The sequence below is a fragment of the Danio aesculapii genome, chromosome 12 (genome assembly GCF_903798145.1).
Source record: "Danio aesculapii chromosome 12, fDanAes4.1, whole genome shotgun sequence".
Lineage (NCBI taxonomy): Eukaryota > Metazoa > Chordata > Actinopteri > Cypriniformes > Danionidae > Danio > Danio aesculapii.
This window is the reverse complement of record NC_079446.1, coordinates 36,630,609-36,643,108: the sequence shown is the minus strand read 5'-3', so window position 1 is coordinate 36,643,108 and position 12,500 is coordinate 36,630,609. Positions and strand designations below refer to the sequence as shown.

At 36.4% G+C, this 12,500-nt stretch overlaps 1 protein-coding gene across 1 annotated transcript in view; it reads right to left on the bottom strand.

The window, feature by feature from the left end:
* si:ch73-127m5.1 (neurotrypsin) overlaps positions 1–12,500 on the bottom strand; it is an 81,033-nt gene that overhangs the window by 34,670 nt on the left and 33,863 nt on the right. Inside the window, exons 4-5 of the mRNA XM_056469844.1 lie at positions 8,896–9,034; positions 6,631–6,809 (exon numbers count right to left, since the gene is read on the bottom strand). Of these exons, the coding sequence (XP_056325819.1) occupies positions 6,631–6,809; positions 8,896–9,034 (318 nt within the window). The remainder of the gene's footprint in view (positions 1–6,630; positions 6,810–8,895; positions 9,035–12,500) is intronic.

Sequence of the window (12,500 nt, the reverse complement as noted above, 5' to 3'; positions counted from 1 at the left end):
TAACAGAGAGAAGGTTTTTGTCAACACATTTCTAAACATAATAGTTTTAATAGCTCATTTATAATAACTGATTTATTTTATCTTATTCAAGACACTTCTATACACAGTGGTCTCTTGTTAATCACGGGAGTTACGTTCTAAAAATAACTCACAATAGGTGAAATCCGTGAAGTAGTCAGCCCTATTTTTTTTTAATAATTATAGTTTTATATGTTTTAAGGCTGTGAAAGCGAATTTAACAAACAGAAGATTCATTTATTCCATTATGGCGCCCTACAGCTGCATAACTTCTACCTTCCTTTAGCATGTCCAGAGGTCCAACTTTTTGTGCAATTGTTAGTTTCTCCTCTGCCTTTGGGGTGCTACCACAGGTGCATTTGACAGTGCAGAACTTTTCATCGACATTATGAGGTTTGTTGTCAAGAAAACTTGCAAACATACAGTCCAGCACTTCAGAGTCACACTGCTAGCGATCGAAGATTTATGTCAATTTGGCAAACTGAACGCATTCTGTGCTGTACAGGAGACACTGCAAAGAGCCAATCAAGTCGCAGAACACAACGCGCTGTAAAAAAGCACGTCAAATTGCGCTAAAAAAATTTAGAAAACTGCAAAGCCGCAAAAATAAACCTCGTTATAGTGAGGGACCACTATACAGTAGTCAACATTTGAAGTGGATCAAAACGTCATTCGATACACATTGGTTTAGAATTTTGATTAAAGGCTTTGATCCACTTCAAATGTTGACTACTGTATCTATATTGATAACAAATGAGTTTTCATTTTTTGTATTATATATCTGCATTGAATACAACACAGTTTATTTAATCATAATAATTCTATACAACAAACACCTAACCCTGCTGGATCAACAATCGATTTCCAATGTAAAATTTGAGTCCTGAATCAAAGCTAGCTACAACAACTACATATGCAATGTTTTATGTACATCTACCATTATATTGCAAATATGCTAAAAATAATTCAAACCAGGGACAATTTATATACAGCCATTTTCTCATTTGACGCTAATTCGATGGACAAATACATGCTTTGCTGCCCTGGTAACTCAGCACAGTGCACATCTGTCCGTGTGCCCTCAGATTGTGTCTTCAATAAAGCTCTCAGCAGGCGATCATAATTTCAGACGCCATTGATTTGCTTTCCAACCTCTTTTCTCGTTTTTTTTCTCCGCTTTGTTCCTTTCCACAAAAGAAAGTATGGCCCTTTTGATTTGACCAAGGAAAGTATAAGCCCCCATTGAAATGTTTCATTAAAATTTCTAATCTCAGTAAGCGACGATTTAATAAGTCAATATGAACAGACAAAGAAGCAGCAATAAAGGCAATTCAAAGGTAACACAATCATCTTGATGATGTTCATCAAAAACCCTGCGCTTTTCTGTTCTCCTGTTCACATGGATCAGAGATGCTCAAATTACATGACTAAGGGCGAATTTTTGGAAATGCATCGAAACCAGATAATTAATGATAGTTATTAGTTTTCATTCAGTTTTATATTAAATTGTTCATTAACCAACAATTAATAAAAAGTAAAGTCTCAAACAAGGCTTTTATTCAATAAACAATATTCAGCAAAAGCCATAGTGTCACAAGAAACAGGCAAGAGACACTTTTCACACTACAGTGCTATTTTTAAAAGCAAAATCTGTAGAATGGATCTTAATGTGGTAAAATGTGACCGAACCGAGAAGAGTTCACTAATATCAGAGACTAAAATATATATTTTATATATAACAAGTGAAGATGCTCTTAAAAACTTACAGTGATTTTTTTTCACATCTTGTTTTTTTAACAAGAACTGATAAGCCCTTGAAGACAGACCTGTTATGAGCTCTGGGGTTGTTAACTGATTGTATATTCTTGTTGAATCCATCTCTTCACATCTTTTTTTATTAGTATTATTTTATTAACAACAAATACAGAATTATACAGTAATATACAAAAATATATGTCAGATTATACAAAAAAACATTCAGCAATTAAAAATCTTATATATAATGTAGTTATATCTTAAATACTATATGCAAAAAGAGCCTTTATTCTCCATGCATTCACCATGGTTGAACGAATGAATACTAAAAACGCATAGACAGCTAAAAATTTTGGAGCGAATGTGGAGGCAACATAAAAAATAATATTTTTTATTGCTCATTTATGAATTCAAAAGTTTTTTGTAATATAGACTTTTTTCTGATTCAAAAAATAATGGGAAAAAACTACTATTTCTCATCTCATGCGCACGGACCAGCTTGGACAACACTGGAACACTGAGATCATGACTCGATTCACGATTTTGATTACACAATTACATTTTCGCATGATTATTTTTTCAACAAAATGAAATTTAAAACATTATACTGTAAATGAAAAGGTCTCTTTGTGAAATTGAAACACAACAAAACTAACCCCAAATCCTGCAACATAGGCTCATTCTGAAAACGTAGCCCCATATACATTTCTGGAGATAGCGAATTATGTAGCCAGAGCTGCGTATGGCTGTATTTCATCTTTAAAACGAACATGTAGCTGAGCTGAACAAAACAAAAGATAAAAAAACAAAACAAGTAAATAACAGGGTGAGAATGTGGTAATATCTGAAAAAGGTTGGGTTTAGGGAAGGGGATGGGCAGGTCTACAGGTGCTTTTGAAAACACTGTTGGTTGAGTTTAGGGAAGGAGAACGGTGGGTCAGTCGATTGGTCAGTCAGTCAATTAGTTTTTCAGTCAGTCAAACAGTCAGTCGACAATGGCCTCTGGTGGATTTACGTGAGAACAGCAGGCGCGAATGGCACTCGCGAGAAAAATTTGAGATCTGAAAAACTCACAAAACTCTCACAAAAACTCTCCAGAAATGTATGTAGGGGTAAGTAATCATAATGAGCGTGGGTTGAAAATCATATTAGTTATACAAATAAAAAAATATATATCTTCATATAAACATAGTAATGCTATGCCTGTGCCATAATCGTGTTCCAAACAAAGATGCAGCATGAAGAGTTTTAGTCTAAATTAGACTGCATTATTTCAAAGTCTAAAGCAAAACCAGAATGGTGTGATTTTACTGTACTTTTTTTGGAAACAAGCTAATTTTATAACTCCCCTAGAGATAAACAGTTGAGTTTTACATCCATTCAGCTGATCTCCAGGTGGGAGCACTTGTAGCTTAGCTTAGCATAAATCATTAAATTCAATTAGATTATTAGCATCTTACTCAAAATTAACCAGCTTTATTCCTTGACTCTTTTGAAGATACACTGTGTACTCAAACAGACAGAAAATGAATGTTATAGCTAGGAACTATACTATCATTCTGGCGTAATAATCAAGAAACTTTGTTGCCATACCATAGCTGCAGCAGACGCAAAGATATTACACAGCGCATAAAAAATAGTCCCAGGTATCTTTCAACGTGAACGCCTGGGAGTGTGTGCCGGTCATGCATGAATCATCACACATACTTCAATCAATTATTGACCTTTCATGGATCATTTCATCCCAGTTTGTCTCGAAAATGGATGATTTGCTTCATGCTTGAAAAGCAATTGAAAGGCTTTTTAAAAAAATCAATATAAACAAATAAACGAATGGAAAAAATACTTCTGGCACCAGAGTTACAAAGAAAGTACTAACACGGGAATTAAAATTGTTCACTGATGGATCACAATATTTGCATGATAATGCATTAAAGTCCACGTGAACCGGAAGTTGCTGAGACTTATTTCAGTATGTTGATGTACTTCCAATTGAAACTGAATATTGAGTAGGGGGCAGGACTTTCTTTCTGAGCATCATTCCCTTGCAGTAAACTAACAGTAAGCGTGGCATGGTTAAAGAACCGAAAGCTACGTCTGTTTTTTTTTTTTCAGATTGTGACGGCGTGGTTAAATACACTCACCGGCCACCGTCCAACTGCTCATTAATGCAAATTTCTAATCAGCCAATCACATGGCAGCAACACAATGCATTTAGGCATGTCGACATGGTTAAGACGACCTGCTACAGTTCAAACTGAGCATCAGAATGGGGAAGAAAGGTAAACGTGGCATGGATGTTGGTGCCAGACAGGTTGGTGTGAGTATTTCAGAAACTGCTGATCCACTGGGATTTTCACGCACAACCATCTCTAACCACTCATTACAACCGAGGTATGCAGAAGAGCATCTCTGAACACATAAAATGTCAAACCTTGAGGTGGATAGGCTACAGCAGCAGAAAACCACACCAGGTGCCACTCCTGTCAGATAAGAACAGGAAACGGAGGCAACAATTCACACAGGGTCACCAAAATTGGACAATAAAAGACTGAAAAACCGTTGCATGGTCTGATGAGTGTTGATTTCTGCTGCAACATTCAGATGGCAGGGTCAGAACTTGGAGTCAACAACATGAAAGTATGGATCCATCCTGCCTTGTATCAACATTTCAGGCTGGTGGTGGTGGTGTAATGGTGTGGGGATATTTTCTTGGCACACTTTGGGCACATTAGTACAACACTGAGTATCATGTCACTGCTACAGCCTACCTGAGTATTGTTGCTGACCATGTCCACCCCTTTATAAGCACAGTGTACCCATCTTCTCATGGCTACTTCCAGCAGAATAACATGCCATATCATAAAGCAAAAATCATCTGACTGATTTCTTGAACATGACAATGAGTTTATTGTACTCAAATGGCTTCCACAGTCACCAGTTCTCAATCCAATAGAGCACCTTTGGGATGTGATGGAACAGGAGATTGGCATTATGGATGTGCAGCCCACAAATCAACTGCGTGATGCTATCATGTCAATATGGACCAAAATCTCTGAGGAATATTTCCAGTAACTTGTTGAATCTATGCCACAAAAGGATTAAGGGAATTGTAAAGGTAAAAGAAAGTCCTAATAAGGTACTAATAAGGTGTACCTAATAACCAGTGCATGTATGTTAACCACACCCAATACCCAATGTGTGTTTCGTTGCATTCATGGCTCGCAATGCAGGTATGATGTGCATCATTTGTTATAGTGACTGACTGTAATGTAATGCACTATAAAAACATAATTTGTCATTTTCACAGGACAGTCATATATAGATACATCAGATGGAGAATTTTAAAGTTGTTTAACTATTTAAATGCTTCTTATTGGATATTACGTCATTCAAAGCGACTATATACATGACTGTACCGAGAGCTTACAACCTACTAACTACGGTTTGCTTTAAGAACATGTAAACCAATTTAATTACAAACTAGCTAGAAGTTACAAAGCCTCTGGCGTGGACTTTACCTTTTAGTTCAAGAAGGAATTTACGAATAGCTAGTGCAACCTTACCAAGGAGATAACTAATGCCATAACGCACTACCTCACTAAAGACAAAAAGACAAAAAGAGCCTTTTAATGCAGTGACTAAAGAGGAATTAAAAAAACTCATCTAAATGCAGGATAGGAGATATACACTTCCGTCTCGCACCTATTTTAGCCATTTTGGAGTACCACAGCTGTACGTTTAACATCATGATATATTGTGTCGCATCTAGGATAATTATTTTGTTTTAGACAATACCAGCTACAGAAAGGCTTTTATCAGCCATATTAGTTTGCTGAGTGTTCTGAATTTTTAGAATTATTATTTTTGATTTGTATAATAAGCTACACTCCCTAACTTGAGTTCAACTTGTTTACAGAAAGGTAAGGTCATTTTAATTGTGTTTACTGTTTGCTCTAGAGAAAAATGAGTGTTTAATTTCTCAATAATTAAAACAAATTCGAATTAATGTATAACTAGGTTAATATCTTTTCACTTCCTTTTTTTAACTAACACTTACTGCATTTTAGCAGTAAAAAGCTATGAAACCGATTACTGAGCTGAAGCTTGACTGCAAAATTAAATTGCAAATCAAATCACAATATCTGTCAAAAAAAAAATCTAATAAAAAATTGCAATTAGATATTTTCCCCAAATCGCACAGCCCTAATGTACACCTTCAGGTAGAGGTAAGAAGGTGCAGTGCCAGTGGCTTAAGCTGTCAAACTGACGTCAACAGAGAAGTACTGCCACTCCAAACACAGAAGCAAATGGTCAGACTTTGTAGATTACCAAAACAAACTTTTTTATCAGGGGAGTACTTGCACAAATTAATTGTTTATCTAACAATAACAATGTGTGGTAGCAAAATGAACATTTCACACAGACTTTAAATTAGATTATATGAAAAATGAATGAACATCAAATCCTTTCGTGAATAAATCTGCAACTGAATGTCTTTTAATTAACAAGTTTTACACCCTGTCTGCATGCAACGAGGTGCAGCACGACACAACATGGAAAAAAACAAAAAAAAAAAAACAGGCCGCTCGCATTATAAGCACTTGCAGGCAGCTTTGTTGATTATAATAGAAGCAATCTTGTTTGTCATATTGCGGTGTTTGTCATAAGTGCAGACATGGAGGCGTTAAAAGAACTCTCCAAACCAGACTTTGAGTAACCCTGATAAGCTTTTATATTCTATTCTGTTGCACTGCAGCTTGAAGGTTCGGCGAGGGCATCTAAATGCATGAGTGTTTACATCGGCTGTCACTTTAAAGGTCATTATAGCTTCACTCTCACTGAAAATACACTGACCTTCAGGTGGTTCGCACACCACACCGGCTTCGCTTCCATGGTTACAGTCGCTAGTAACAAACTTCCTGCTCCTGCACTCCAGCAGGGATTTCTCATCTCCGCGGCAGCCAAGACGAGCGTAGTGAAAGAGCCCGGAGCCGGGGCCAAAATATGAGTGCTGGAGAGCCGTGCCAATCTCTCTGCAACACACAGAAAGACATGTGCAGAGGGGAGGAAAGAAGCACAGAGTTATCACAGAGGATATACGTTTTATAAAGCTAAATAAAAAATTTAATAAACATAAATAATAACCAAACAAATTTCTGTTAACTGTTTAAAAATAGAAATTAACAACCTTGCCTTGATGACAAGATGACTCAGATCAAATCATATCAACAAAAACCCAAAGACTGACAAGACTTATTTTATTTTTATATGAGTGATTCAAAATGATCACATATTTGTTGAGAAAGATATATATGAAATTCAAAGTAATATATATTTATATATTTATGTCAGTTATAAGAGGCTATACATGACCCTCCACCACAAAACCTTTTGTTGCACGTGTATATTTGTTGGAATAGCCAAAAATATATATAGTGCATAAGTAAAATGTTTGATTTTTATTTTATGCCAAAAATCAGATATCTTATATGATAACATTTTGTAAATTTCCCACCGTAAATATATTAAGACCTATTAATTCTAAAGACTTTTAAGGTTTAAGAAACATTTAAGGTTTTTTATCTCTCAGATTCCAGATTTTTAAAGAGCTGTATATTAGCCAAATATTGGCCTAACAAAGTATAAAATATCATAAATATCATAACAAACCACACGCCAATGAAAAGCTTCTTTATTCAGCTTTTATGTGACATATAAACCTAGATTTCCAGAACCTGACACTTGTATGCATGTGTAGACATTTTGATCTGTTAATCACACTTAGTTTACACTTAGCTGATGATTGATTATAAAGCTTGTTGGCATGCTGTCCCGGGAGAGCCCTCCTGTTTGCAAGGCGAGAGGGGAGTTTGAGCTCAGGCAGATCTCAAGAACTCCCCTGCTGTAGTAGCTAATGAACAGATAGTGATTGCTCTTAAGAGATAACTACTTACCAGGAGCATGTCCATGGTGCCGATTTGGATTAGTCAATTAACTTAAGTTCCATGTTTTTTGAACAGTGGGGGGAAACCCATGTGAGCAGGGGGAGAACGATTAAACTCTCCACAGAAATGTTGGCTGGTTTGGTAAGGACAAGAACCAGTGACGTTCTTGCTGTGAGGCAACAGTGCTAACCACTGGGCCACCGTGCCACCAATCTAGGAAAGGAGGAGGAGTTAGGGTGGAAGGGGGATTCTTCAAAACGAAGATGGCTGTTATAAGGAATTTAAGGTGTTTATAGTGGCTTAGGAATCTTCTGATTGATGAAATTGAATTGAATAATGCGGGACCGGCTGCAAGCAATCATAAGCACGTGATCCTCTCGAAATTAGTTTATAAATAAACTTTCCTTATTGTAAAAGTAAAAACAGTCTGTGTTTGTTTCCCTTTTTCATAGTTTGAAGAACAATTTTATAATTTAAAGGTCCTTTCTCCAATGTAAAAAAACATTTGTGGAATCAAAAGTTTCCATGGATGTTAGAGATTTTTCATTAAGTCGTTAATGCCAATAAAAAACCTTTAATTTTAGGAGTGTGATTTTTATCAGTGAAGGACTATGAATGTTTTTGGACATGATGGATTTGGTTTCCCCCACAGTCTAAAGTATAGGTGAATTGGATGAACTAAATTGGCCATAGAGTGTATGTGTGTTTACCAGCATGGTGCTGGGATTGTGGCTGAAAGGGCATCCGCTGCGTTAAACAGAGTAGTTAGCGGTTCATTATGCTGTGGAGACCAAAGATATATCAGGGACTAAGCCGAAGGAAAATGATTGAATACATATGACGTCTGCAGTGCCTCTGTTTTATTTTGTGACACATGACAGAAATGCTTAAATATTTCAGTATATTGTTGAAAGGGCCATTAAGTAATGTAATATCTACTGGCATTTTTCCACTCGGTATAGCTCAGTAAAGCTCTCTTTTGGGGGGAGTTACCACTGTTTAGTAACTGGTACCTAGTATTTGTTTTGGTTGAAGTTCCAAGCATTTATTGGTTCCAAGCAACCAATGATCAAATGTGATGTGTAAGCCATGCAGATACTGACTGGCCAGAGAACAGAGTCTCTGAATTCTACATAATTACCCCTTTAAAGTAAAGTAACCATAAGTTTCATACCCAAGTCCAAGCTGTCGGCAAACCACGCTGGCATCACGATCTGTCCAATGTGTGTCACAAACTGAGCCCCACTGGCCATTCAGGTAGACCTCCAGTCGGCCACTCTTTAAGGAAGAACCTCCTACTAGCCTGACCGCTCCTGAATGGCAGAGAGAGAGAGAAATTGAGCACACAATGTCTGTAGTGATCCTTTTTTATTTCTTTGTTTTAAAGAATACTGGTCAAACAGTTTCATGTTTTGATTGAAATACTGTTTCAATACATGAAATATATGAAAAATACATGAAATAATGAACATAATTTTTTGCTATTTGGGTACACTAGGTTAGACTCCAACATATTCTATTTATAATAGTTTACATAGATGCCTCATTTTAAAATCAGATGCAGATTAAGATAAAACTGTTGTTCTTATCAACTTATTCATGTCTCTAATCCTAGCCCTAAACACAAACGCATGATTGGTTGATAACAGGAACAGACTGCTGATCCAGGAACACGTCCTACATTGGCAAAGTCACTCACCATTTGTCTCAGCGGCACACAGAATGCAAAGAGGGTTTCTACCTGAGCCTTTTCTTTTTCTCTAACATCAAACCATCCAATTTTCCACAGATATATGCAGAATATTCTTCTCAAGATTGTCAACCGCTGATTTCTAAATATACTGTTTATGCAAAATGCAACAGTCTTCACAGAGAGACAGAAGGGGAAGTAGGACAACAAGGAAAAAACGGGTACTAAAATAACATATTTATCATCTGAAGAATGTTAGGATGTTCTAACATCCAAAGCTGACGTCCCCCTAGCTGATTTTGAGTCATAAACGCCTGTGTTTCTCTTAGCGGGGAAGCGTTAACAGCCTCAGAGGCTAAACTCCCTGATGAGTTAATGGATCTGCTGCAAACTTTTTCTTCGGCAGACACGAAACTACATATTGCAAAACATTGATTGTTTTTTCTTGGATTCTCAAAAAGCACAATGAATAAAATAACAACAGCAAGAGCTTTTTTATATTGAAGGTGCGTTTTTTTGTTCCTCACTGAAGCTCTGCGTCAATATTCCACAGCAAAAGCCTGAGGGATTCAGGGGTAAAGGTACCATGTAAAAATGCAGGGTTAAAATAAATAATACAAAAACAGCAGCAACAAATCTGAACAATACAGGTTGCAAAATAGAGCTTTCACAGTGAACCAGATTGAAAGAAAATGTTTTTAGTGTGAAAAACATTTTAAAAACCTGTTTCATCTAAAAATAATATTTTGTGGAGTGAAAAGGTTTCAATGGTTTTTCATACAACCTTTGATGTCAACACAGTAAAAAGTAATAAAGTCACATTTAAAAGGGTCATGAAACCCCCATCTTTTGGTTCAAGTCTACCTGAGCGCTGTGAGCAGAGGGAGCAGTGGGCATGGCTGGCAGTGAACAACTTTAGTTAGTTGGCTCACAAAATGAGACACACCGTAAGGAGATCCATGATTTTATAGTTTACAAAGTTAAAATGCAAATTAACAGTAAGTAATTCCCTGCTACATTTGTTATTCGTACGTTCATATACACATAACCACAATTTGTTATATCACCATAAAGATAATCGTGTTTATATAAACAAAATAAATGAGAAAAACTTTTCTCCTCCTGCAGACACAGTGGATAGCAGTGCAGCAGGTCTCTTTCCTTACCTATTTCAAACATTAGCCCTGCTGGTAATCTAGAGGATCTTAAACATTGGAGAACACAGCAGCACGCATATAGGCGATGTGTCTGAATGGTAACGAACTCAACTGATAAAAGACAAAGTCTGCAATTCTCCAGTTCTCATACAGCTCTCCTGACAAAAATGTTTGCTGCAAATCAAAATCTTTGCTGTATTGGCCCTGACAGCATCGCAGAGAAAACATGCAACAAACCATGTGGATCATGGAAACAAACACATACGACCTGTGCCGTGCACGGGTGCGGTCTCACCAAGTCATTGGGTCTTGACACAGCTTGGCAGGTCTGCCTAGCCTTAAGAAAGCACGCACTCTCTTGAATAATTAAGCAGCGGGGTCTTCTCATAGGATAGGTAAACTCTGCTATGAATAATAATGAGAAACCAACACGCCATCCCTTCACTAGCAGATTCGCGCTATGTCACCGATTTTGATCCCGCCCCCAAAAATATTTTAAACCCGGAAGATGAAATTAGCTGACAAAAGCTCCAAATGATCCAATTTTCCCCACAATTAAAGCTGACAGCTGCTGACGTTCACTGTAAAAAATGCCCATGATTTCAATGGTAAAAAACTAAAAATGCTACAGTACAAATCTGTAACCTGGTTAACAGTATGTTTCCTTAATATATACGGCGAATAACCATAAATTGACTTTCCCAGAATTCCCTGCTTGGCACATCACTTTTTATGTTTTTTGTTGACATTACTATGGATCTTTTTAGTTGTTTCCCAATCAGTTACGTACATTAGAGATTTATGTTACATCTAATGTTAAACAATGTTTATTTCATAACTTTAATTTTATGCGCGTTACCATACTGGTGTTTAGTAGCTGTGTGATTGACACTGAGCACCTTCTATACACTGATACACTTTTCTGCTTGAGCGATAAGCTGTTTGTAATGAGGATTAGTTCATTATGTAACTTTCACATCACCACCAGTATATGGCTGTTAAAGTGTCTGTAACAAAAGATGTGAAGATGTTGGTAATTCAATATACAGACATATTACATCTATAAATTACATCTACGAACAGTAGTTTACTGTAAAAATCAGAAATTACTTTTGCGGTTTGTGCTGTATTTTTACAGATGAAATACTGGCAACCACAGCTGCTGTTTTTATACTGTAAATTTTATGGATTTATTTTTTACAGTGTTGTCTTAACTGATGCTCCTCACACACAAATCCGTTAAAATAAAAAAAGTACTCCAGAGTGTCTTGAACCTTTAAGTGCATACAAAGAACAACCGCACAAGTTAAAAAACAAAACAAAAAAAGGGAGATAACCATGTGACATTAATTGTATGTGTGAACGTTATATACAGAAACAGTTTGAGGATATTTTTGCGTACCCAAGAGTCTGTATTTTAAACATTAGAATAGTGTCACATGGAAAAAACGTTTATATCCACTAAGAAGAATGGAGATGCCGATTGATGTCATGTCTGCTTCAGACATTAAAAGGCAAATCCTCTGGAAAAAAAAAGGAGAGTCAACATGAACAAATGGAAGAACAGAGTTAGGAAGGCTTTGAGAAATGCTGAAAAACCTTAATTGAATCAAAGAGGAGAACAAAAACGATCCACTGAATATGTGGAGTGGAAGAGCCATATATGTGGTGTGATCTCTCTCTGCACAGGCGAAGGAGTGCTAAACAGTTAACCTATCAAAATAAACCATATGCCATATATAATAAAGCTGTTTCAATGCATATTTCCCACCAGTTATTACCACACAGTGTTATTACCTGGACTGTAAAAAGGTCTATGTACTGTACATTGTTCATATTGGATCTTCTGTTTTTAATAATAATAATAATAATAATAATAATAAAGTTGAAAGAAATGCTCAATACTAACATGACGTTTCTGTTACTGTTAAA